The sequence below is a fragment of the Nothoprocta perdicaria genome, unplaced genomic scaffold, assembly GCF_003342845.1.
Source record: "Nothoprocta perdicaria isolate Ctin4 unplaced genomic scaffold, notPer1 scaffold_68, whole genome shotgun sequence".
Classification (NCBI taxonomy): Eukaryota; Metazoa; Chordata; class Aves; order Tinamiformes; family Tinamidae; genus Nothoprocta; species Nothoprocta perdicaria.
In genome coordinates this window covers 687,068-713,248 of record NW_020455954.1, presented here as the reverse complement: position 1 = coordinate 713,248, position 26,181 = coordinate 687,068, and the positions used below count along the sequence as shown (strand labels likewise).

Sequence of the window (26,181 nt, the reverse complement as noted above, 5' to 3'; positions counted from 1 at the left end):
AAAAAGTTTTAAGTTGCCAGATATGTGGGGACTTCATTATGCTGTTACTAGGGATCACTTAATAATGGTTTCACTTTGTGAATTATGTTTTGTTCAAATATGAATCAAACTTTAGATATTTATATAAATATATATATATGAGGAGAACACAGTTAAAGTTCCTAAGTTGTTTGAACTTGCAGTCGGCTGTTCCCGTGGCAGGTGCTCCCAGTCTGCTGGGGACCTGGAGCCCTTCCATGGTGTCAGTGCCTGTGAGAGCAGCTCGGAGCTGTCCGGAAAATGCAGTGACCCTCCCTGCTAGTGAGAGCTGTGGTCCCTGGCTCTCTCTGTCTCCATTGCCCCACAGTTTGGGGCTGAATGGTGCGTGGCTCTGGCAAGGTGCTCCTGAAGCTCTTCACATCCACAGGCTCCGGTCGCGGAGCCTCCTGGACTCCCGACTGGCTCCTTTCTGCAGCACCCCGGCACTCAGCGCAGCTCCCGCCCGCTTGGATGGGATCCGTTGTTGCCTCAGACTTAATGAGCCGGTTTTGCTGAGGACGGCCACAATGAAGCCCCTTTGCAAGCTAAATAGGAAGGCTTTTATGGGTCGCAGGAGGCTTGTGGGCTGCACTTTGGGAACCTCTGGTGCGGAGCTAAGTGATGACCTTGTTTTGTTTCTTCCTTATGAAGTATCCAAGAACTGCTGGCTACTTGCCCTACCATACAGTACAATAAGGAGATGTTGACCATCTGAGGGTGGCGATCTTTTAAAATAGTGTATTCTTTTACTTCTTCCTCCTCCTATTTTCAACAAATGATTAAACAAGGTCCCTAATAATGTCCTTAGGAGAACAGAGAGCAATCKACACCCAGAGCTGTAGAATACAACTGCTGATGCTGCATTAGGGCATTGTATCCCGGACAGGGGTGTCATTTGTATAGAAAAAGTTAGAGTTTTAATGTTTTTAGCTGCTGCGAGTTTTCCTTTTTTATTTATTAAAAAAAAAAACAATCACTAGCCAGAAAATCTGAAAATCTTAGTATGTGTTGGTCAAACAACATACATATAGTGGAAAATATTTTATTGTTAAAATTAAGCTGTGGTAGGTTCAGCCAGAGAAACTCCTAAGATCATCTCTCATATTTGTAACTTGCAATTAAAATGAAAAACTTTAACATTATCATAAAAAAACATATAAACATTGTTGTAATTTCCTGATTTTTTTGGTGGAAGAAAGTGTGGGGAGATGAAATACATGCAATTAGTTTCAATGTACAAGTACATATAGAAAGGTCCTATGGAAAGTTACCAAAATCATTTCAAGAGGAAGTTATAGATAGGTGTATAAGAAAAATAAAAATGGGAGGCAACTCCTCGATATCTGTTCTTGTCTGTCCAACAGAGATTGCTTCCTTTTTCCCACTTTCCCTCTACACAGAATTCCACTAACGCAGATAACTGAGATACCTAAGAAACTGCTTGCAGAGAAGGTATCAACTTGGCAGTAAGAGAAAATATACTGAGACAATTTCCCCCCCAACTCCTTTTTTTTTWAAATTTTATTTTTAATTCTTTGTGATTATTTTCCAAGTATTCTGTGGTTTCAGTTCTCGGAAAAAAAACCCCAGCTGTTTGTGCCTAGCAGAAGGTCTCTGTCCAACCTGAAGGTGCTGGGACAGCAGTACTGAGAATACCACTATATCAGTTGCCTTGTTACGCAATGACTTTTTATCTTTCTCTCATATGAGACAGGATAAATTAAATAGCACTATTTGGTGGCAACTGTGGATATTTAGTGACTGTAACACAAGTCACAAATAGCTGAGTAAATCAAAAGAAGTTGCAAGAACGCCTTTAATAAAATCTGCATGTATACATTTATACATAATCCCTGTTTTCCATGGGAGAAGAAAAAATGACTAAACGAATTCAAGAAACTTTCTTTTCTTACTAGAAATGGTCAAAAAAGGGACTGCTTTCTCTTTGATTAATACTCTTTCATTTGAGTATTTTAGTTTTTGCCTAAGAGTTGAACTTCGCTGAAGAAAAAAGTGTATGTGTAGGGGTTTTTTGGTCATTAAAAATGCTTTAGGCAACACTTGTGCTAAAAAGCTAAACTATTCCTGGGCTTTTCCTGTGGACCTGAAGCAGGATGCCTTGGTCAGTCTGTCTCTGTACCAGCAATCTGTCTTGGCATCCGCAATTGGGAGGCCACACGGAACGTGTTTGGAATACCCTTGAGCTGGCCTATCTCCTAAAATGTTGTCTGGGTCCCATCCGCTGTTTAATTTATTAGGTGTATGCGGGTTCCCCAGGGAACCTTGGATTTTGTACCTCCCGTCTCGCGGACAAGAAGCAAGCAAGGTGGAAATAGTTGCTCCGATGCACGTAGAAACCTTTTCGTGGCAACTTGCAGTTTACACAGCACACCTTGGAGGGAGTTGGGCTGCAGTCGCAGTCTTTCTTGAGCGCTCTGTGGTATTCCAGATTATTCTGTACCGTTTTAAGGTAACTTTCTGTAAGTGCTGGATTGTCATTCTAAGCRCTCGACAATGCAGCTCATGAGAAAAAGTACTTCTTGGGTTGAATAAATAATATGCAAATAAAATTGTGTGTCATACCTAACCAAAATGCTGCATCTATGATTCCTATCCTATTTACTCAAGAATAATGTAAATTCTCGCAGCCAAAGTTCATTTGACCACAGAACTTTACAGAATTCCTGCGGATAAAACATTGGTGTCTTGCAGGCGGTGTTTCTGTCTTTAAAGTGGGACGCTCCTTCTGAATAAACTCAAAGAAAACATTTATACAGAAATAATTTTCTCAGCTAGTAATTTTCTGTATTTCTACTTTTGGAAGCTACTGTGTTTTTGTTAAAATTTTATCCCTTATGGCTCTGTTTTGTTTTCCCGAGATCTTTCAGGGTGCATGTAACACTGTGTTTGACCATAGAAAAGAAGTTACTGCAACACAAAACATTGTTGTTCTCAAAAGGTGTTCCTATTTTATATAAATTTACTCTTGGCAGTTTGAAAGACCTGCAAAGAAGTGAAATTTCTGAAAGTTTTTGTCCTTYGCTCGATCACCAGATTTTACGTTCAGACTTTACCCTTCATGTAACGTTTTCAGAAATGCATTTTCATTTACAGGAAGCACTGGTTACAATAAGACTCCTTGACGTTCTTTGTGAAATGACATCAAGCAATGGCCAGCTAGAGCGTGTGCAAGTTTTGCCTGGGTTGCTTGAAACAGCTCTAGGTGAGTGAAAAGCCACGGAGTTTATGAAGTGCTGGCTGGATTCAAATCATCCAGCTCTGTGAATGAAAACATGTTTTTTACAACTGATGGTAATTATGATTCTGACCTTCTAATAAAATAAATAAATAGGAGATTGAATTAATCTACATTTTCAAATATTTGATTTGTTCCTGGAATTTTTCAGCTGCTCTACCTGCTCTGTTGCCTCCTATAACCCAACAGAGCCTTTATTCAACTCTCAGCAATGCACTATTTATATGGTAAGAGTTGTGCAAAGGGCAGCCATTTCCTATGCTCTTCCACTGACTGAGTATGTGTGGAGGAACTTCTTCAAGAAGTAGAAATGGGACTTTTCAATGGCTCTTCCTTGCTATTCCCCAAATTAAAACTGAAACTATATATGGATTGAAAGTTCTTAATCAAATGCAGTGGCTTGTAAAGGTGAGATTGAAAGAAGTTTTGTTCTGCTAAGTCACAATAAAACAACATGTTGAAATAAAATGAAGCCAGGATGATTCAGGGAGATCCTAAATACTTGGGGAGAAAGGTGAAAGAAGTGTACATGTGACTTGTGCCTTCTTAAACCATAGTCCTTTCTGAGACTGATCTAGCACGCAACTTTCTGAGTAAATTTGATGGGTGTTAGGGCATCAGTTTCATAATGTTCTGGCTGAAACAGCTCTTTACCACCTCTGTATATTGAGATGTTTGAAGGTCCTCTTTTTAAGAGCAACTCTATTTTTGATGATACTCAGGTGCATCCCTTTATAGCTTAACACAACCTGCAACAATATATATGTATCATCTGCATGTGTTTTGTGGAACTCTGAGCTGTAGGTCAGTCTGGTAAGGCTAGTAGTGGGCTGTAGGTCAGTCCTGGTGTTTCCAGCTGTGTACACACAACTTTTCTCCCCAGCTGTATTCAGGCTAGTTAAACATGGGTGCAAACCATAACATCGTTGGCCTGGGTGTCCTTCGTTGTTTCCAGGCACTCTCAGCCAGCAGGAATTTATCAGTTTCTCTTACAGGCTCTCTTTGAACCTGTCTTTTGACTACATAGCTTCTTAGATTAGCAAAAGGGATGAAGAACTCCTAAAATCCTGATATCCTGATATCACCTAACCCCTGATCTGAACTTTTTGGAAAAGATTTTCTTTTAATGGAGAGATCTTTTGATGAAGATTCTCTTCGAATAATTGCTTGAGATACCCATCTCCTCTTGAAAATTACTTGATCTAAGTTAATCCATGGTTATAGAAAGCTTGAAAATCCTAGGATTGGAAAAATACCTGAATGATGTGTCAGCTAAAGCTCTATTTTCAGTAGAAGAGTAGTGCTAAATGGTACTGCATTTTTAATATCTTTAGCACTGCTGGCATCATGTGTCCAAGGTGACTGGTCCTCTTCCTATGCTGCATCCCTCTCTCCAGGTCGGGTGGGTAGATTTGATAGATTTGTTCTTCCTTTCATTTTGCTTGCACTGTAATGAAGTTGGAAGGATTGTTGGTGTGGTATTTTGTCCTTTTTTTTTTTTTTTTTACTTAATTTAACTTTTGAAGTTTTTTCTTCAACCATTGAGATTTTTCTTCAGCCTCCATTACTGTTTTAGCCTGTGCTATAACCTGGTTTTGCTACATCTTGTTTCAGTGCAAGTTGCCTGTAGCATTTTTGGGCAGGTGTTATGCTGAGCCAATTATTAGCACTGCAGGGCTGATAGGGGGAAAAATACTTAATTGCTTGTTTTTTAATATACACACGGTTTGTAGTAAACTGGCTTCTCTGCTGTATGGACTATCAGGTGCTGGTGTGACTTCAGCTTTTCTCTGGGTGTAGTCGTTTTATGAAACGTGGTTTTCACACATTTTAGTTTCCCTCTTGTTTCTGGCTAAGAGTTTGTTGAAGTCTTCGCAAAGGACAGAAAAAAAAGAGGAAAAAATGTAGTTGCTGTAAACTAATATTTAACCTAAAGGAGCATTAATGTTGCTTAGTTGATGGAATTACAGTAGACAGACATGGATTTGTAATGACATTGCAAGATGCTGGATGAACTGAAAATCCTCCCTCACCTTACTGAGCTTGAAAAAGACTCAGGAAAAGGAAAAAGTAATCCCACAGTGAGTATGAGTTTGAAATGAAGTAATTTTTTTTAAGATAATATCTGTTTTTCGAATGATTTAAACCAAATACAAGTCTGTAATTTGGAATGTCAGAATCATTAACAATTCATAAGCTTGAACATTCAGGTAGAGATGATGACCTTCCATGCTCTTGTGTTGAACTAGATCAGTGTGTAAAAAGGATGCAAAAATAACTTCTGATTTAGGGACATCCTCATGTGGTGATAGTAACACAAACCTTTAAAAAAATCAAACTTATTTTGATATACTGCTCAATATCAGAAAATTTGTTGATTGATTTTGAAGCTAATAGTTATTAAATAGCAGTAAAGTGTTATGCAAGGACTAATTTTCATGTAGTATTTATTAAAATGTTTTGTTTTCTTCAGATACCCTGAGATTAACTCATCTTGCTGGGAAACAGACTGTAAATATTTTCACTGCCACACATGCTATGACAGGGCAGGAAGAAATTTCACATCCAGCTGTGGGTTTTAAATCTCATCTCATTCGTTTGATTGGAAATTTGTGTTATAAAAATAAGGAAAACCAAGACAAGGTAAGATTTTCTTTTTTTCTTTCTTTTCTTTTTCTTCCTCTCAAAACTCTGGTGTGTAAGCAGATGCATACATCTGTTCATTATTTAATCACAGATAAAAGATACCTTTGATCTACAGATAGGTTAAAATTAGTGTTGCAAAAGCAAGCAATTTTTTGACTACCTTAATATTTCAAAAAATCAAGTTCATGTATAGTTACAGTAATAGGCGTGTGAACTTTCTAATCATAATGTGATGTGGATCAGTCTGCATCTTGTTTCGGTGCTAGAGCCTGCAAAGCTACAGGATTGATGTCTTTATTTTCATATGTTTGCAGGTACTTTAAGAGGAAAATGTCTCTGAGACTAAACTTCAGTCAGACTTTGAAGGGAAATCGATGGGTATTGCTGCTTGAATTTCATTTTTAATCTTTCAATTTTTTTCTTCCATTCCTCTTTTTTCTTTTTCCCCTTTTTTGTTCTGTTCTGTTCCTTTTCTTTTTGCCTGCCACTCTCATTCAAGATGTAGGTCTGCTTTCATCAAGTCATTTTCAAGCTTTTGCCTACAGAATTCCTAACTAACAGAAAGTTAGTTCCATTTCCTAAGTGAGGAGAAAGAGGGAAACAACAGCACATTTCTGACTACGAAATCCCTTTTCTGAAAGTAATACAACATGTTGCTTTCGTTGACTTTTTAGACTAACCTAATTTCAACAAGAAAAATTGTCATGAAGAAATATCTTCAATAATTCTGAGCATGGTAGAATATCACGTGGTTTACTCTATTTGGCCTAAGCAACATAATATTGCTTCTTACAGTGATKAATACTGTTTTGTTTTGCAGAAGGTTACATATGATGAGATAATCTGAGTCTAATTCTGTTGTCAATAGAGCTTTGAGACATTGGATACTGAAAGATCAGTCTCTGTTAGCAGCTTCTGAGCCCTAAATATTTTTCCTGTGATCATTATTTTACACACCTTGTGACTTTATTTTGCAAAGATAAGATTTGACTTTGCAAAATAAGACCTTATTTTGCAAAGACAGTCTTTTCTCTTGCACCAATGTGATGAAATCTGGCCTCATCTGCTGCAGTGCCCACCAAGCTGGAGTTCTACAATGGCAGCAAGGTGTTTTCAGACTATGTTAGAGGGGGGATTCACTGCTTTCCTTTTCTTCTGGAGGGGAGAGATGGAAAACCTGAGCAGTGCTGCTCTCTTGGACTGACAGTTGCTCCTACTGTAGGCACGCAGATGGAAAACTCATATTACCATATAAAATAATGGATTTTAATATTTCTGAATAATAGTATTAATCTTATTAATCCCTTTGGCTTTGCATCGTTCTGTCTGTGACCCTTTATGATGCAATAGGTGCTTATATAAGTAAATTGCACATTAGTGGGCAAGAATACCTTGTGATGGGGAGAGTGTTTTCGTTTTTAAAGGGTTGATTTACTGCTTATTGTGCTTTTTGGCTGGGATTTTCAAAGGCCCTGGAGCAATTAGGCATGTAGACTTACTGTTTTCAATGGAAGCTGGGTATTAACTTGCCTTAAACTGCCTGCAAATATTATTGCTTTACGCTGTCTTGAAAATTACTTAGATTCTTCTGTGTGATATCATGGAACCTTACTTAAGTGCCATTGAAACTTCAGAAATGCCAGCAGTATGATCTCGTGTATGTACCCTCAGCATATTTCATGCATTTTAAATTGGTCCTAGCAAAAGGACTTTTCATTTTCAAGGCAGTTTGCATACAGGAATGCGTGTTTGTGCAAAGAGAGCAAATRGCATTGCACAAATCAGAAAAGGCTTTGAGGAATGAGTGTTTTCTGAGTGTTTTTTTTTTTCTTTTTTTTTCTCAAGTGTTTGGGTCAGACCTAGAATTGAATGAAAAGGTAGTTCATGATTTCCCTGTCTCTTCAGAGAAATACCTCACAAGCGCAAGAGTTTTATGTGCATGCTGGGTTTTTACACAGCATTTGCTTACTGCATTCAATCCTAAGTAACATAATCTACATGTTCTAAACACTGATAAAGGCACTAATAATAACCAATCACTGATATAACAACAGCAAAAAAGTCTTTCTTATTTTCAGATAACCTTAGGAAACCTCGCTTTRTCTGAAGATGCAAGTAGTCCCCAAAGGGCTTACGTGGTGGCTCGGACTAAGCCCTTGGACCTTTCCCACGGTCTCAGGAGGCCGCTGGAGAGCTGAGGCTTGGCCTCCTCGTCCTCTCTGAGCTGGATCTCGGGCCTCCAGCGGGATGCCTGTCCCAAAGTGGGATGGCTGCAGTGGCCCCGCTGCATGGAGTGCAAGTGGCAGACTTAAAGCAACAGGGAATGCCTGTCGTCGTGGGGGAGGATAATTACTCTGCAAAGGCTGCTCTTCTTTCTATGTTTATGGTCTCCACCTGCTATAAAAACAATAATTGTAGGGGATTAGTGCCCTTGTGTTTTGGCAGTAGTGCTAAATCTTGTTGTAATGCTTCAGAACAGAAAAATCCCTTGTTGGAGCTTCACTGCTTCTGCATTTAGTGTTTAAAAAGCATTCTTCTGCTTTTTAAAAAAGCATTCTTTGGCTTGTGCTCTGATAGCACTGGGAATGCATTCTTTACGTCTTCCTCATAGTTCTATTTGCACTATTGTGATAAGCTGTTAAGGTACAAGGGAGGGCAAAGACATTTAAGCTGTAAAATGAGATGCAGTTATTAAAATGGCTGTTGCTGGGCTTACCACCCATTTGCCTGTTTTGTGAGTCGGGACGGATTGGTGTTTGTAAGAGAAGTGCTTCATAAAATGTTAATTTGGGGCCATTTAACGTTGGAAAATGTTAACATCAGCAGTACACGCTGGCTTCTGTGATGTTGCCTTACCTATAAACCATGCAATGGCAACCCATCTCACTGAGTGCTGCCATCCTGAGGCATCAGGAATCTGTAACAATCACCAATAACCCCTTGTCAGATGTAGATGTTTCTTTCTTTCCTTTTTTTTTAAAAAATTTTTATTCCTGATAGCCCTGTGTTTTATACAGATGTGCTGTGCATGGGCTCCAAGCATTGACAAGTTGAAGCTGTGAGTGAATGGGTGGTTCTCCTGTGCCTACCCTCTCTGTAAGAGAGGAAAAAAAGTCACAGATGTTGGACAGTGCTGTGAATTTTATTTTGATTTTGGTGTCCCCTTCACGAAGATGCTTTGTATGGTTCTRTTGAATGTGTTGGAAGGAAGGAGGTCGGTCTTGAGGCCAAGCAAGGAGTGGAGGATTTGACTTGCAGTTGGAGATGAATGAGGTTATCAAAAGGAAAAAGTGAAATTTCCTCCATCTCCCCTCTCCTTTTTGTTTTCCTTTGCCTATATGCCACCATTTTACACACTGTGTTCCTGGGCGGAAACTTTGAGACTTACTTTCTGCTCACACTTTAAAGCTCAGGTCTTTGTRGTGGTTTAATGTAATAGAACTCTTTCTATTAAAGAATGAGCCCTGTGAAGGAAGCCTAATGAAAATGAAGTATAGGAGATGCAGCCCGCTGTAACAGAAGTGTAGCAAATGCACAWCTGGCAGTGACAATTAATTCATTTGCACATATATTGCTTCGTTTTAAGGAATATCTAATGGAGAGTGAGGCGATGACATCCTTGGCCTGACTGTGACACACGGTAGCTTTCTGCATAACCTTATTTTCTTCCCTAAAACTGTTTTCCTAAGACTAATTCTGTGAGGAACTGACGCAACTTAACTTGTTTCAAAATACTTGCGTCGCTTAGTTAGATGTACTGTCAGCGCTTGAAAAAGCGCAGGAGAAATGTCTCTCTCTCCTGTGAAGAGAGAGAAAATGGCGGGGCCTTCAGCGGCGCCATCTTGCCGGAGAGGAGCAGGACGGTCAGTACASGCGAGGGCAGCTCCTGACTCCCTCTATCCGCCCCATATAAGCAGACCTTTATGCCCAGGGCCTTTCCGATACTGGCAGTGCTGGTGGGTCGTTAGATAACGAATCATTAGCTGATGGCAATCTCYGACTATGTGTTTCATTGGCAAAGTTGYGATGTTTGTTGGGGAGTGGGCGAGSAGGAGTAAGTACCGGAGTTGTGTCTGGGGCCTGCGCCCAGCACCTTCTTGGCTGAATGGGATCGCTCTGAGGCAAATGATTTCTGAGGGATTTTTCTGACATGCTTGTTCACTTCAGATTGCAGCAAGACGTTTTTCTTCTATAATTGCCTCGTTTTTGTCAATGCRGGGCAGAGGAAAGAGACATTTGGGGAGGAAAAAAAAAAGGGTCCTGGAGTTAAAAATATTGTGACAAAAAGAACAAGTAAAATGTTTGGATATTGTTTAGTGAAATTCGTATTTCTTTTTCCTATGCACTTGAGCCAAAGTGTTTTAAGTGTTTTATGTAAGACCAGWCTAATTTGAAAACTCTTCTGCCTGAAAATATGAACAAGATTTGACTTGTTTGGAATTCAGTTTCCCTTTCTTTTCTGCACTGGGGCAGGGTGYGCAGTGAATCCAGTTAAAATATGGTTAGCAAAAGGTGCCAGCGTTCATAGATCAAGTTGTCGCAATTTGGCTCCTTAACTTAGTCCTCTTACTGTAGTGATATAAAATAGAAAACTTMAACCCACAGATAAATGCCTTGTTTTATTTAACTGCAGGTGATAATTTTTATTTAAAAATATTCCTAGCAAAACAGGTAGCAGGTCTTAACGCAAGCTAACTGCCTCTCTCATAGAAGTTGTCAGAAAGACCCTATGTCGTTGTCTGCTCTGTTTCTTCAGATTTAATTAAATATTCAAGCTAAACATATGCCATTTTGCTGGCCTGGCCTGGCCTGGAGTTACCCACAACAAAGAGCACCCCGCATTTAACTATAYATGATGTTGAGAGAGGAGAGGGAGAGAAGAGGAGAGGGGAGGAATAAGCCTTGATTCCTTCTTGTAGAAAACTACATAAAAGTATTACTTTCTTTTTTAGTGTTAAATGTTCATACCAAAATGTAAGGTATTCTTAGCTTAGAGTTCAGGAGGTAAAAGGGACTTAGGGGTTTTAGGACCTTAATTCTCTAAAGTGGTGAGCTCCTGTATGATTGACTTGATCTTTTAGCTAAAAGCTGCACAGGTTTTCACCAGCTAAAATGTTTGAGTAGGGCAATTCTGATGTTTTAATGCCTCACTGGGCAAGGGAAAGATAATTTTCAGACTGTTGCAGAACTGAGTCCTTTAATTAATAACTTCTATTTGGGYGCAGCATGCTGCAAGTTTGCAGTAAAATTGAGCTCCCTCAGAGGTATCTTAGGTTTTTCCCATGGAAATTAAATCTGTTACTCAGTTCGTTTCGAGGTATCACAAATAGAAAAGGGTCTCAGGTTCCAGAGTATCTTCAAAAATGCCTGCTGTCTCATATTAAAGTAATAGTTTCAAGTCCTCCTCTCATAGAGGAGGCTTTTATGCTAGTTTTCAAAATCTCCTGCCCAGTTTTCCTCCACACTTTATGCCAGCTGCATCCCAATCGTAAAGACTAAAATAACTGCCAGATCCCTGAAGATTTTCACGAAAATGCTGGAGCATCAAAATCATAAGTTCTGCAAGCGTTGAGGCACTATGAGTAATAAAGGGGTTATTTTGTTCTCCTTGAAACCAGGGATGCATGCATAATATAATGCAGTTATAAAGTGCTGAATTACGCTTGTCTCAATATGATTCATTTGTTACTAGAAGGATAGCACAAGGCTTTGTTTAATCACACTGCCCCTTTCTAGGCAGCAATTTAATGTTCTTGCCTTGTCCTGATCCTCCGCTTCTGCTGCCCTTGCCCTCACCCCCCACCACACACCCAGTTTTTGGCAAACARTGTTGTTGGTCCAGTCCCTGCTATGGCTGGTCCCGTCACTGCATGTGGCTTGCCCAGTCCGTTGTCCTCGCGACTTGCCAGTGGCATTTAAATTGCATATTATATCAAAACATATCCACATACTGTCTCTGGATATACTCAGTGATTAGCTTAAATCTCTAGGTTGGCATATGCAGGATACCATACTTCCTTTCTAGGATTTATTTTTATTGGTCTACTTTATGTATCTGATTACTGTGATCATCTCCTGTTGTGGATAACGGGATGTAAACGTCCGTTTGCGTATTATTATATTCTTATGAATCATTGACTGAGACTCTGACTGACCAAACCATGAATATAGACATATCTGATCTACACCAGCTTTTACTAATGTGAAGAGAGCTGTTGAATGATGATTTTTTGCAACAACTGTTTGTCAAAAGCAAGAACAAGATTTGGAAGTGCTCGGAGTAAAAAACTGTGGGGAGGCAATTATTTTTGTGTAGTTTATAGTTTTATATTAACTTGTTAAATTCTGAAATTAATTTAATATCTTTGATTTTTTTATTTATATATTTTAAGTGAAGAGAGACTATAGAAAGGAGTGAAGTGATTAGATATCTTCCAAATTTCAGAATTAAAGTAGGCTGACTCAGCATACATTTCCAAACAGTGGGATAGAACCAACTTGTAGGCCTGTTGGGCCATTCTTTAGTCTGCAGATTATTGAGATTGTTTGTTTGCTTTTTAACCTTACTTGCTATAATATAATACAGCACAGGACTGTGCTATATTCTAATTTCTATAAGTACAAACATGAGTTGACATACCTATACAGTGGGTGGGATACAGATGTCCTGCAGATACTACAGGCAGCTCTTACATCTGTTGAGCATATGGCCAAAAAAATCCACTAAAATCAGAAAATACCTGGTTTCTTTGTGAGTCTTGATTAGCCCCCTCATTTCCTTTCCCAGTTGGATATTTTGAGGCCTATAAATATTTGAAATGATCAAATTGGAGTATTTTAGTAGGACACAGGATGTTACAATTCCAGTAACTTGTGAAGTGTTCTGACATATTGCAAGAATTTCTCTTTACATACGATTCTTAGTTAGATGAAGGGCACTGTTTCAACCCCATGTGTTTCTTGGTGCTTTAGTAGGTGAGGAACTGAATTTGCTTGGAGTATTCAAATGTTAGGAAAACTGCTCCTAAAATAACCACTTTCTGATGTGCCTCCTGTGGAAGGTTGAAGACCTGTAGCAGCCTGTTTTATCTTGGTTCCTTGGATCTTGCCCCATGCCAGTATCGCTGATTGCTGAGGGCAAGGCTSTGCTATTTGGAGGAACGTCTGCCTTGGGGAATACATTCTCTGCAGCTCAGATCTGAACTGTTACTGCAAATTCTTTATGATTTTCCTGGTGGAGGATACCAGTGAGATAGATTTTTCCAGTGCTAGACCAGGCAATTTTGCTACCGTTCTCTCTGTTGTTTTCCATTGTTTTAACCTCAGCATGAACTTTGCTTTTTCCCCTTTCTTTCCCTAATTGCCGTCCCACATATGCTTTTTTTTTCTCTCTCCTTAAAGCTGCACAAGGCTTCACAATGGGCTGATGCTGTAATTCTGCAAGTGTTGGACATGATCCCTCTTGGATACGTAGAGCATTCTCTTCCTCTGCACTTACAGGACGTTGTGTTTGCTGTTTTCATTCTGTGAGCCACAAGAACTGGTCATCTGTTCATGTGCTTGCCGAGTAGTTACTATAGTTAAAGTAACTGTGAAATACTGAAGTGTCTCAATTTGTGCTTTTGTGAGAATCCCRAAGTTTGTAAACATCACTGCAAGCAAAATAAAACCTCAAGCAAACAGAAAGGAGGATTTTCTGTTTTCTTCTGACCTTGAGGTTTGGCCATTGCTGCTGTAATACAGTAGTGGKTATTTTGGAAGCACCAGTAAAGCAATTTCATTGGGGAAGTAAAGGAGCATTGTGTATGTGATAGATTACTTTTTGTGATGGATTTACAGCATAGCTGTTGGTTTTAGTGGTACTCCCTGTGCTACGTCCAGGGTGAGGACGAAAGGAAGGCGGCTCGGTCCAAGACTTTATGCTGTGGGGAGGAGAGGGGAGTAGATGCCTTCGCCCCAATCGGCCTGCAAGGTTTAAACCATGAGTGCATCCAACTGAATTCTGTTCTTAACTTTGTCAGTGMCATTTTCCACCAGAAAAAGAAGCATTGAGGTGGAGGGTAGTTTAAAAATGTGCTTAGAAAAGCACTGGTGTGCAGTTTCATTTCGGTGTGCTTGGGTTAGTTACCTCCCTCTGCTCCTGGGGCTGACCTTCACTGCGTCCTGCAGAGCTCTCCTGTCCTACAAGCTTCTCCCTGAGGTGAACTCACCAAAAARCACTTATGGGCGTTCAGTTTTCTTTTCCTGTTTTCCTCTCCTTGCCAAGTAGGCCTTCCCCTCCATCTAAAACTGGTGGTGAAGTACACGGGGGCCTGTCAGAGCCGTGAATGTTCAGAGGAGACCCTTTCTGTCCCTTCCAAGGAAGCCACAGGAGAACTGGGCCCTGCAGCGTCGGGTTTCTGCCGTTAGATGCTGCTCTTTGTCCTGAGTTGTGGCCCTGCAGCTTTCCGCGCTGAGGCGGGTGATGCCGCTGCCAAAGAGAACCAGGAGAGCCCTTCAGCATTTCCATTTCTAAAAGCTGCAGCAGCAGCAATGCAAAAAGCTCCGTAGCCTTTTCATGCATTTATTTATTTATTTGGTCTCCGTAGGACTTAAGAAGGAGGGTCTACCTGTCTGAGTGCTAAGCCTATGTGCCCTGCGTGTCGGGATCACGTTAGGTCATAGGGGAAATGGGTCGGGTGAAGTTGCACGGCCTTTCCAGCATAAACAAGCTTTCTTCCAGGACAGTTTCCTTCCCACTGATTCATTGTTACGTTTCTAACTCCATCCCCCAAGTTGGGTACCTTACTTATATAGAGAGTGATACTATTAAAATGTCTGGCTGTTGGAGCTTGTGGTTTTTTCTTTTCTTTTTTTTTTTTTTTTTTTGGAAGTTTTAAAGCTTTGTGTTGAGCTCCTGTATCATTCAGATTAGTCAAAGGAAAAATATGTGTTTCAGACCTCAAAAATAGTTCCACAACAGTAGAATTTTTGCTGGTGACAGCAACAAAACAAAATTGAGAGTCCGAAAGGCTGTTTTTCCCCCCCAAAATAAGTAGTTATACCAGCAGTCTGTGATTTTTTTTCCTTCTACTTTGATGAAATTTAATTTCTGATCTGATTTTTAAGTCCAAAATAACAACAACAAAAAAACTTGAAGCAGTTGAGAAGTTTTCAGTATTCCAAATCCATTTTATATGTATTGCAGAACTTAATATTTGAATCTGTTGGTCATGGTTTATGCTTGTGCTGCATTAAAGAATGGAAGGGGGTGTTTTATTTTGATGCCTGTTGAAATGTAATGGTAAACTGATGTGACATTAGCATTATGGCAAATCATTTTTTCAGCACACGAGCAGGGAGAAAAAAAAGGCTAATTCTGATTTTTGTCCTTTGCACAGCAGGCGGGGGTGGACTGTGATTAATAGCTGTAAATWTACAGCTCTGCAGAGCACGCTTATGTAAGCAGAAGAAGAATGAGCTCTTGTCTGGTAGGCATCCTTTTCCTCTGGGAAAGTGAGGAGGGAAATGTGGATGGACCTAGGGAACAATGTGGGTTGTGCCCGCTCCTTGCCTGTCCTGGGTACAGGCTGCTCATCCTGGCTGCCCCCTTAGTGTGTGGTCAGCACAACAGGACCATCTGACTCGACTGACTGTAGTATTACAGTACTACCTAGCTACGAGACAGGATTCATTTGAGTCAGGGTAAAGTGGTGGTCCTCGCGGCAGCTCTTTTGAGCCGAGGTTGAAGGCAGCAATGGAAAGCTGAAGTCCGTTTGGCTGCAGAAGGTAGAACTGAAGGCCTAGAAAAGATGGGGAGACCAGAAAACCAGCTGGTTTTGATTTTGAGTGCCTTGAATGCAGGACTGCCTGTATGCAGGAATGCAGGTAGTGTGGGAGCAGGAGAACCATGAGAGAACTSTCTTAACAGTCAGAGCGCCAATTAAATGTTGAATAAATCCTCTGCTATTTCTAAGTTCCAGAAAGTGCTAGATTTACAAAACAGAGTCATGGCCTCTCTCCTTAGGACGGAAAAAAAATATGTATCCAAAAGGGATTTTCTTCTTGCTTCTCAGTTCATCACCAGTAGGGTAAAATTAAGTGATTACTGATAATCACCATGGGCTTCAGATGGAGAGCCCAGGGAGTTGAGTGAGCTGTAGTGCTGCTGGAAGCAGTGCCATTGAACATACTTGAAGACACTGAGGCAGGTATGGACACTAGCAGGAATTATTCCGCTTGGAAAAGAAGAAAAATACATACACAATATGCCCGAACAGTCCTCTCTTCTCAGGCTGGCTTGCTGAATTTTCAGATGCATCCCCATCGCCACATATTTTAAAATGCACTTTTTGCAGCCGAACAGGGAGTTGAGAGAAAACAAATACCTACGCACCTGTTCTAAATTGGAAAATATGTTGAGAAGCTGTGAGCAGTTGTGATAAGGGAAGGTTTAAACTGAAATAATTGCTTACAAGATACAGCAAGATTCAAGTGCAGTGTAACAGTGAATAACTAATCATTCTTGTATACTGGGATAAGTGTCTTTAACTGTAAGACTGTAGTGATCTGAAGAGGTCTAAAAGAGAGCCCTACTTTTCTTTTGCATATACTTTCAGCATTAAGCAACAGAATTAAAAAAGTTGTTCCTGCAATTGCACATATGGCCAGCAAGATGGTATTACTACCGTATTATACTTTGTCCTCGTTTAGGAAATGGGCTTTTGCATATAAAAATCAATAGAAATCAATAGAAATGAGTCATTTTGTGGTTTACTGTCTGTAATCTCTACCACTCATGTATATCTCAGATTCATAAAGGAGGCACTTGTTTATCACCACTTAAAGTTCATCTAATTATAGTGCACTCTGCTGTTCTGCGATCTCAAAACACACTACCTGTGTGTGGGCTTCTTGGGAAGAAGATAAAGAACRGGGGAGTTATTTTTGATTGAAACTAATTGCTTTGTACATCTTCAGTTACTAATCTTCCCACAAGCATTTTTTAGATCATATTACTTGCCTTATGAAATAGATTTTTAAAATGTGAGAGTAATTAATCCCTTAAGTAAGAATCATGACTTTTGTTCCACTTCTGGAAAAATGTTGCTTTATAAAATTGAGACGAAAATCTAGAATAAATTCTATGTACCTTATTAGATTTTTTGTAATTGGTGGCAAAGTGGTTTTTTTTTTTTTTTTTTTTTTTTTTTTTTTTTTTTTTTTTTTGTATTGACCAATAAACTCTGTTAAATAAGGCATAGTGGTCTGGAAAAGAAAAATGTACAAAAAGCAGTATGAAGACTTTTTATGAAATGAAAAATCTTATTAATTTGCAGAGGCTTAAAATCTTTCATCGTAAACTAGCTTCATTTCATAAACTACAAAAACTGCAAGTCTTGAGCAACATGCATATTTCACTGTGCAATCTAGATAGGGTGCTAACCATGCAGACAATATTCCCCAATAATAACACAGGATTAAGAAGGCTATATCAGATATGAATGGATATAGCCAAGGTTGCTGCAGGATTTTAATTTCAGATTGTATGAGATTCCTGTTGCTTGTGCAATTTTGGGAAAGTAGTTTGACTGTTTAAGTATAACAAAACCTTTCAGATTGTTAGATATTTCCAAAGCAAAATAATAATAATAATAGTAATTACTGTGTACATTTCAATCTAACAGTGTTTTTAGTTTATATATGCACTATTTCAACTGGCATTGCTATTTTGAGTTACCACAACCTGACTGCTTTTTTAAATACAAATATTGAAGCTGTACATAGCTTGAAGTTGATCCTCATCTTAAGGGAATCGATGTTTTCCTATTTTTCATAAATAAAAGTAAGTAGCTGCTTACTAGTGTTTATGCACTTAAGGATTATATTCTGGTTTGGTTTATGTGAATCGCGAATGTGGCAAAATAGGCAGGATTTGGATTTTGGTCTAGAATTATTGTCCATTGCACCATTATGGAGCCCAGTGGATTTGTACTGAAGTTAACAACAACATTGGTTTTTAGCAATGGCAAACTGCAGCATTTGCCTCCAGATGAGTTCTTTCCTAGGTTGGTTGTTTTGTTTGGTTGTGTTTGTTTTATTTTGGTAGCTGTTGTTGAGGGAAAGGAAAAAAATAAAATAATTTAAAATAAAAGTGCCAGCAGTGTAGCTGCTCAGATTTGGAATTTTCTGTAGAAGAATTTCCAACTTTTCTGAAAATGCCTTCACCCTGTGGTCAAGCAAATTTAAGATCATGTGCTTTGCTTTGGAAATAATGAAGTGCTGTGTTTCAGGTCATTGCTTAGTATCRTGATAACTTTAAAAAAATGAAAAGAAGCATAGTGTTATTCTTCCATCAAAATGCATAAATTTCAGTATCAAAATGGATAAATTTCAGTAAAAAATCTTAAATAAACTGCTGAGTTCCCTTACGATAGTCAGACATCACTGCGTTGGTATTTCCCCCCCCCAGTCTAAGTAGCTGCCTCAGTTGTGCTTATTCCCCACAGCTCCACGCTGGGAAGCTGATGCAGTGTGAGAGGACAGTCACTATTGCCAGTGCTCCTGGAACCGGTGGGACAACTGGAATATTTGGTGGTTGGAAGTTCCTTTTCCTAATCCCAGCTCTTGAGTCACACAGTCTCATGAGSAGCACCTCACCGTTGAGTGTGTTTTTGAACTGTTTTGAGAGTTTGTAGCTGGGGAGAAAAACTTAAAAATTATCTTCCTTAAAATTAAATTTGAAAATTTTGTTTTAATGCCCTTTTGACAGAGCCGCAAGGTTCTGATTCAACASTCCCTTCTCACCACCTGACCCATTATTACTGTCTACCTGCTCCTGCAGGCTTGTTTGTAAAAGGGCTAACATGCCCCCTTGAAAATCAACTGTGAGGAAAGTGCTTATTAATAAAACTCCTACAGAAGTTTTCTTTGTTCTAAGAACAAAAAAAAGGAACAAAAACTCCCCCAAACCAATGAATAATCTATAATGACTCATCATTTTTATATCAGTTTCAGCTACTGAAATACACCCTCTTGCTCTATTGTTCTTAAGGAGACTTGTTAGGCAGAGTTGCTATGCATATGTAGTTTTTTAATAACAATATAATTGAGAGGAAAACATCATGTTTCATAAACTCTAGATTTCTTTTGAAACTTACAGGCTGGACTTTACAGATCTGTGAACAAATTAATGATCTGTTGCAAGAGGAGAAAGGAAATAAGAATATAAAAAGAACTAAGCACAACATTTAAAAACAATACTAATAAATATAAATCGATTGGCAACAAAAGTGCCTGATGCTATAGATACATTGTCTCACACAATATATTTAAAAAATGTTAATTGGCCACTTATTAAGATGCACCTATTATGGAATTATTAAAATAGTTTAGACAATAAATTTTAAATTTACAGGTAAAAACTCAAAATTCTACTTGTTGTTGATATATGACATGAGCTTGAAACTGGGAATTTGACTTTGATAGTACCTGAAGTTCTTACCAGACTGAAAGGCATTTAGAGACACACATACTCAAGAAAACTCTAGTAGTTGTAGTTTAAAGGTAAATTAAGAAACTAGTATGTAGTCTGCTTATGTACAGCTTCATGTATCGTCTCGTTCAAGAGCCTAAGGCAGTAGCAAGTCTTCAGCATGAAATTTAGTGCTAGAGCATGCATTCCTGAGTTATTGTATATCATACATACTAAATATGTGACTTTTATAGACATATAAATCACAACATCAGGCCGCTTGTATTTTCTAAAATAAAGTTGATCTTAATCTCAAAACAGTGGCTAAATTCACCGTAAGAAGCGAACCTGATGCTGTGCAAAGGTAATGCTTGTGAGTCATTAAAAGAAAGTGCCTGTGCTTAAAATTTCAGGTAAATGTAGTGAATAATCACTGAACTTCCTATAAGCCTAGGTCGTGGTACAGATACAGAGTCGATGTCACATGAGGACCGGGCCAGACCCTTGTGCCTCCACCTGCACGTGCAAATGGGGCGTGTTGGGGACCGTGGTCCTCTGGGAAGGCAAGGTGCAGTGTGATGTGTCTCGTACCCATAGGCCTTCTGAGGCTTCCCGTCTTTCATCTCCCTCTTCTCCAAGCAGTAGCAAACCACAGGATGGCCTTTTCCATCCTGCTCCTTGGCAGGGGGGGCCTGGCCCGCGCTGTGGAGCATTGGGCAGCGGTGTCGTGAGGTGGTTTTGGACAGGGATCATCCCACTGTACGGCCGAGTCAGTGATTCCAAACAGCGGTGCCTGGTTCTGTGTCCTCTGCTAATGGGACCAGAAGCCAAGCTGAAATGAGCCAGTCTGCTGCGTGCCTCAGAGTTCAACATAGTATTGATCCCCTGAGTTGACACTGGTGCATCTTCTTCTTCCATGYACCCTTTTCTGCAGCTCTACAGTTCTTGCAGCTGTTTTGATCGCAGTAAAAGAAATTAGACCCTGGAATCCCTTGGGCTTGGACCATAAGGAAAAACAGAGACCTCAGCTGAAGAAGGTGTATGTAGCCCTTGCCACCCTGCTCCTTATTCCTTTGCAGATACCTTGAATTGCAGAACATAGTTTTGAAGCTGCTGTGCCCTGATCCTTACGAATCTCCTTGCGTTCTGTTGATCCTCATCTCTCCGTTCACTTGCTTTCGCTTGGATTAGTCTCCAAAAGGCAGCCAGTTCCTCCCCTGCAGGAGACYTGTCGAGGAGCAGCCGATCGGAGTTGACGCTCACGGTTCGGGGAGCGGGCGAGTTGGGTGACAGCGCGAGGGGACCGGGGCGCTCGGTTGCAGACGTACGCAGCTCCCAGTGGGGTGCAGCGCCGGCTGCAAGGACGTGCCCTGCTCGTCTGTACCCACCACTGAGTGCAAGGAAGGGTCACAGGTAACAGCACTGCTGGAAGGGGCCAAGCACAGAGCTGCTGGGCTAGCGTGTAACCTGGAGTGTAATTTGGCTCGCTTTCTAAGTGCTTCTGTGGTTTCCCAGTGGCAGTTTGGGACTTTCCAAGACTATAATGGAGAAGTTGTAAAAGCTTTATGCCACCAGAATCACTCTTTATCATGACTGCTGGTGGGAAAACTCTCAGGCAGTTATTTTTAATGGCAGCTRCATTAGCAGGAAGAGGTTGCAAGTGTCAAGGCTGATGAACATCTCTGAAAGAATCAGCATTCAGTTCTGTTTTTCAGCTCAAAATGAAACACCATTACCAACAAAATTCAGGAATTGTTATGGATATGGATTTGTTTGTGTTGGTTGGGTGCAACCCAGCCCCAAACCAATGCCAAAATCTTGTTGTTCCAAAATGTGAGAAATGTTAAATGCTCGAGCAGTTTCTGCACAGTGGGATTTTCCCCTCTTATTTCACTATGCTGATGAATAAGAATAACACCTTAATGCATCTTGTGTATCTGTTTACAAGTGTTAGGATACTATTTTTCTCCTAAAACGACAGTAAAGATTGTTTTGTTGTCTTCTCATACACTGGTGTTTTCCAGGCTTTCCTCTTTGTATGCTATATAATATATGACAACTCAAAACACCTTCATTACTATGTCCTTACTTCTCGTGAAATGACTGACTTTTATCTAAGACGTGATTGAAAACTATTAAATATTAAAAATCAAAATGACAAAATATCATTGCTAAAAATATTTTCACAGGGTGACGTAATGTGTGAAAAAGGGACGGGACACAGTGTGGTACTAATTGTTAACTTGAATAAAGCCTCTCGATATAGTTTTCCAAAAATTTTTGGAAAGCATTTTTGTTTGTTTGTTTGTTTTATGGAAMAGCTTCCCTTGTATCAAAACCAYGAAATCTTTCAAATACTTCTGTGAAAATCTTTTATTTTCTTTTAATGTTCAGTTTCAATATGCGGGAATGGATATAGGGTATTTTGTTTTCAAGGGAATATTGTCTTCGAGCAACGTTCTTAGCCACAGGTTTTTTTAACCATAAAATGTATGACCATAAAATGTAGATGTCTAGGTAAAAATGTTGCTGGATTGATTTTGAGGGTTATTTCAGTTGTTAGGAAATAAATTCAGTCTAGCTCATAAAGTAGCGAACCCGAATTACTCTTCCCATTTTATACTTGATTTATGGTAATGTAACATTTCTCATTTCTGACACTGCTTGCAAATAGTTTATTTTACTTTTCAGAAGTGTTTTCTACAAAAGCACAGTAACAAAAAGCATAAAAAAAGTATGTGAAGTGACTATTCGATTGTCTGTGATTGCCATGTATGAAGCAAATGTGATAGGTGTTCTGATCTCCCAGAGTAGAAGGAGGCTTGGTGTTTGTTCATCCTTAGAAGACCTAGTCCTCAATACTCCTGATGTTCCCAATTCTGTTAAACGTTTTCACTGCTATCTTTTCTGAGTGTTCCAGTGAAAATTGCTGCGATTTATCTATGGCTTAAAATTGAATAAAGAAAAATAAAATAAATGGGCTTTACAGGGAAGTACTTAAGCAAGGATTGATAGTATAAAGTGCATTATAAAATGAGAAATTATTTCAAAAAGTAAAGGAAAGTGCACTTGTGCTTCACTTTGTGATTGAGATGGCAAGCCAGCTCTTGTGTGTTGGGATGAAAACAACTCTGGAACTTGGAGGCAGAAAAAGGTAGAAAAGGAGGTAGCAAAAGTGATTGTGGATCTCAGCAGAAGAGGGAATGTCTACGTGTTGTTTCCTCCCACCTTGAGACTTGATTGCACCTGCATGCACCTCCTCTGAAACTGTCCCAGTAGTCTGTACTGATCATCCTGCAGTAATTTTAGACTCCATCTGTCAGTCCTGAAACAAAGCAATTATTGTAATTTTGACATTTCTTTCTTTTCTTTCCGAAGGTCCATAATTCTAGTATTTTGTTTGTTTCTTGGAAAACGTAATGTTTTGTATAAAACAGAGACTAAAAGTGCCATTGCTCAGCAAGAAATACTATTTCTTGACGTGTGAAGAGACAGACAAGGCTCGTTGCAGACTTGGGGGGGCTTCCCTGACTGCTCTGATTTAAAACACAGTCAGCTACCCCCGTTACGCTGTCTCCAGGCTTCAGCAGTCTGTCGAGTCCTGCAGTCTACCATGTACAGTTTCTATAGAAATTCTAAAAAGGCTTTTCACAGTCCTTCCCTGAGATACTTGCTTTGTTTTACTATGCCCCAACCTCTAGAAACGATCAATGATCAGCAAGGAGAGTTTGATACTTAAAGTGTCACACAGAGTACATCCTTCTCACGCACACACAGTGGAAAACTAATGGTTTGTCTTTTGACCCATCATTAAAATGTTGGGAGCCCTGCGTACAGTGGAATGTGGAAACAGAATAGCAGACGCTGTTAACAATGTCTATGGGCTGTTTTCAATTTCCAAGCCTACTAGAAGCTTTCTTCTCCCTCCTCTTCAGCTGTGGAGTTTGGGATGATATAAATATACTCAAGAGCTTACTCTCCTCAATTCCTTAATGCATTTTAACACCCGTCAAGTCAATCCATAATTGCAATAGGAAATTCCAGGGGTGTGTCCTGCTGGGAAGCRGCCCCCGCTTGGGTGGTTGTGGTCCCCTGTGCTCAGCCTTGAGCCCGGCAGTGCAGCGCGAGCAGCGCGGCCTCAGCGTGGCCTGAGCTCCTGTCTCGCTGCAGAAGTTACCACCAAGTGCAGCAAGTCGTTACGTGCCTTGAGATCCTCGTGGGTCTTTGCCACTCATTATTTCTGTCATTTGAGTTGGTGCATGCCCTCGCTTTTGCCACAGGTTGACTCACGGGTTTGGATTTTGCCTTCGTAAAGCCCTTACTGAGTTACGGCTCAAGCTGAAGCAAAGGGGAAGGGCTAGGTAACACTGGGCACAACAGTAGGCATTGCTAGACCACAGAACATCTGGTTTGCGTTTAGTTTTGCTTAATGAACTCAGAAGCGTCCAAGGAAGAGGTGCAATCCCTGATTTTTGGAAGCAATGGCAGATTGCAGTAATAATGTAAGAGAGTGGTGACATATGTGGCATCATTGAGGGCGTGTGTCTATCAAAAGGCAGCGCAAACATTACGGTTTTGAATTGCTTCTCTTCCTTTTCCCTTCCAGCTCACCCTAAATTGTAAGCAGCAGGCAATTTTGTCTGTTTTACAGGAGATTTTTCAGCTGAACTGGATTTGAAGGAGCGATTGCAATATTTAGAGAACGTAGCATAAAAGCAGATGTGCAGCCTGTTGGGTGGGGGAACAAGTGAGTGGCAAAGTTGGCATCAGTAATAGAGTGAAGAGGCTAGTCGAGAGTTACGTGACTGCTCTGCCAGTTTGTGGATGTGTCAGTGTCAGAATAAGTACCAAAATGGTGTTATTGCCTATGGAATCTTCTTCCTGGAAGAAAATCCATTTCAATATAATATAAAATGTGAAACTTTTTTTTTTAAAGCAAAAACAAAACAAAAATTTAATTGAGATACATAAGGTGCTGTGTTAAATTTGGCGTGGAAGATAAGGTACTGTAGCCACCAAAAGAGTAGCAACTTTCCCATAATGACTTGGAACTTCCTATTGAAACAATGATTGTAATGCTTAACAAATATTTTAGATAAAATGAAACATATGACTTATTCAACCTTTATCTTGGCATTTTTACAGAACTTCGAAGTAATTTGAGGTCTTCAGTTTTTACTCTGCTTTGGAAAAAAACAAAATTTTGAATTTTTGATAATCCCTTGTAAGTTATGTCCTAAGCCCAACTTTAATCACTTTAAGATAGCTAAAGCCCAACTTTAAGATAGTTCTTCATATAAATTATGTAAAGCTTATATAATATATATATATATATATATTTTTTTTTTAGTGAAAGGACCACTTAAGAGAACCTCTTAYAGCAGTAATATGAAAGCCAACAAAGACTTGTCTGGTTACTGGCTTTAATGGATGGAGAACAAGGTACTGACTTGTTCTAGAAGCAGAGAAATGTATACTGTTGTTAATGCAAACTGCTGCAAATTCAATTGATGTAAAACACAAGAGTTTAATACTGGGTGGTGTTTAGTGCCCATTTTTTCTGTTGCTCCCGATGCCAGAGTAGGCCAAGACCAGAATAGATATATTTCAGGCAGAGGCCAGCAGGGTTGGATCTTATTTTATCCATGCTAAGTGGCGACATCATGCCCAAAAAAGTAGCCTTCCAGATAGCAGCATCTGTTTAGTTGTTCTCTTTTTCATTAACTTTTCAGTAGGTAAACCATGAAAGTTCAGTTATTTMCAAACAAACAAACAAACAAGGTTATCCTCTTTTGCGAGGACGTATTTGGATTTCTASAGCTTTTATAAAACCATCTCACGGCTGGAAACTCTCTTGCGTTTTGCACTGGAAAGACAAGTGGAAAAACTTCCTTGGCTCCTCAGATGGCTCGCTGTTTTCTTCCAGTAGYGGGACGCTCCTTACCTTCAGCTTACTTTGGCATAGTGCTGGTTAGTACTAAGTGCCTTCTTGTTCTCTCCCCTTTCAGTAACACCAAAAACCTTTACCTTATAAAACAGTCGTTTTCAGAGAGTTCTAGGGTATCGTGATGGAATCCTACTTTCAGATTTTAGGCCACCGCTTTCAGAAGAGTAGAAACAACTGTCTGTCCAGCCAATAATGCTAAAAGATGGAGAATACATTAACAGTGACAAACTTTGTTAGCACGATTGTTGAATTTGGGACATTAAAGCAATTATCAGATTCTGTAATACAGAGTTACCTAGATGAAATAGGGAAAGAGTATTCTAGGGACACCTTCTTCCCTGAAAACAGCACAAAGGCTGTTTGACTCTCCAAGCCATTTGGGTAGGTGCAAGGAGCTTTCAGGAGCAGCTAAGCGTGTCTGTTGTGGTGTTCTGCAGAAAGGAGCCTTTGTCCACAAGTATTTCGGTAGATCTTCAGGATGTGGTGAATTCCAATAATAGACTTGATTGCCACAAGCCACAGCTGCCTCTGTTCTAAGCCAAAGGGCCTGTGTGCTGCAGTAGACGTAGGAGTCCACTTGCGCCAGGGGATAAGAGCATTAATTTTTCTCTTTTGAAGCAGAATCCTTCTGTCAATTCTGCTGGGGGAAAAAAAAAGACAAGATATTATTTTCATAACCATTATAGCTCCAGAGGAGTTAATTTACGAGCCTATTTAGTTGATAAGTTGCTCCTCTTATGGAGCCTTTCTGTTTAATCTGAGTGTTGGAGTCCTACAGATTTCCAATTTCTGTTTTTTTTTTTTTGTTTTTTTTTTGAGGAATCCTCACAGGAAAACTCACTGTTAGTCAGCATGTTTGGT

General features: G+C 39.7%; 1 protein-coding gene across 3 annotated transcripts in view; it reads left to right on the top strand.

The window, feature by feature from the left end:
• Nucleotides 1-26,181, top strand: part of ATXN10 (ataxin 10) — an 88,439-nt gene that overhangs the window by 43,420 nt on the left and 18,838 nt on the right. Inside the window, exons 8-10 of one of the 3 annotated variants that reach the window (XM_026050375.1) lie at nucleotides 3,133-3,241; nucleotides 5,748-5,917; nucleotides 13,322-13,497. In XM_026050375.1, the coding sequence (XP_025906160.1) occupies nucleotides 3,133-3,241; nucleotides 5,748-5,917; nucleotides 13,322-13,450 (408 nt within the window). In that variant the 3' untranslated portion in view covers nucleotides 13,451-13,497. Of the gene's footprint in view, nucleotides 1-3,132; nucleotides 3,242-5,747; nucleotides 5,918-6,234; nucleotides 6,253-13,321; nucleotides 13,498-26,181 lie in introns of those variants that run through there. The other 2 variants (XM_026050376.1, XM_026050374.1) reach the window with 2 other exon arrangements.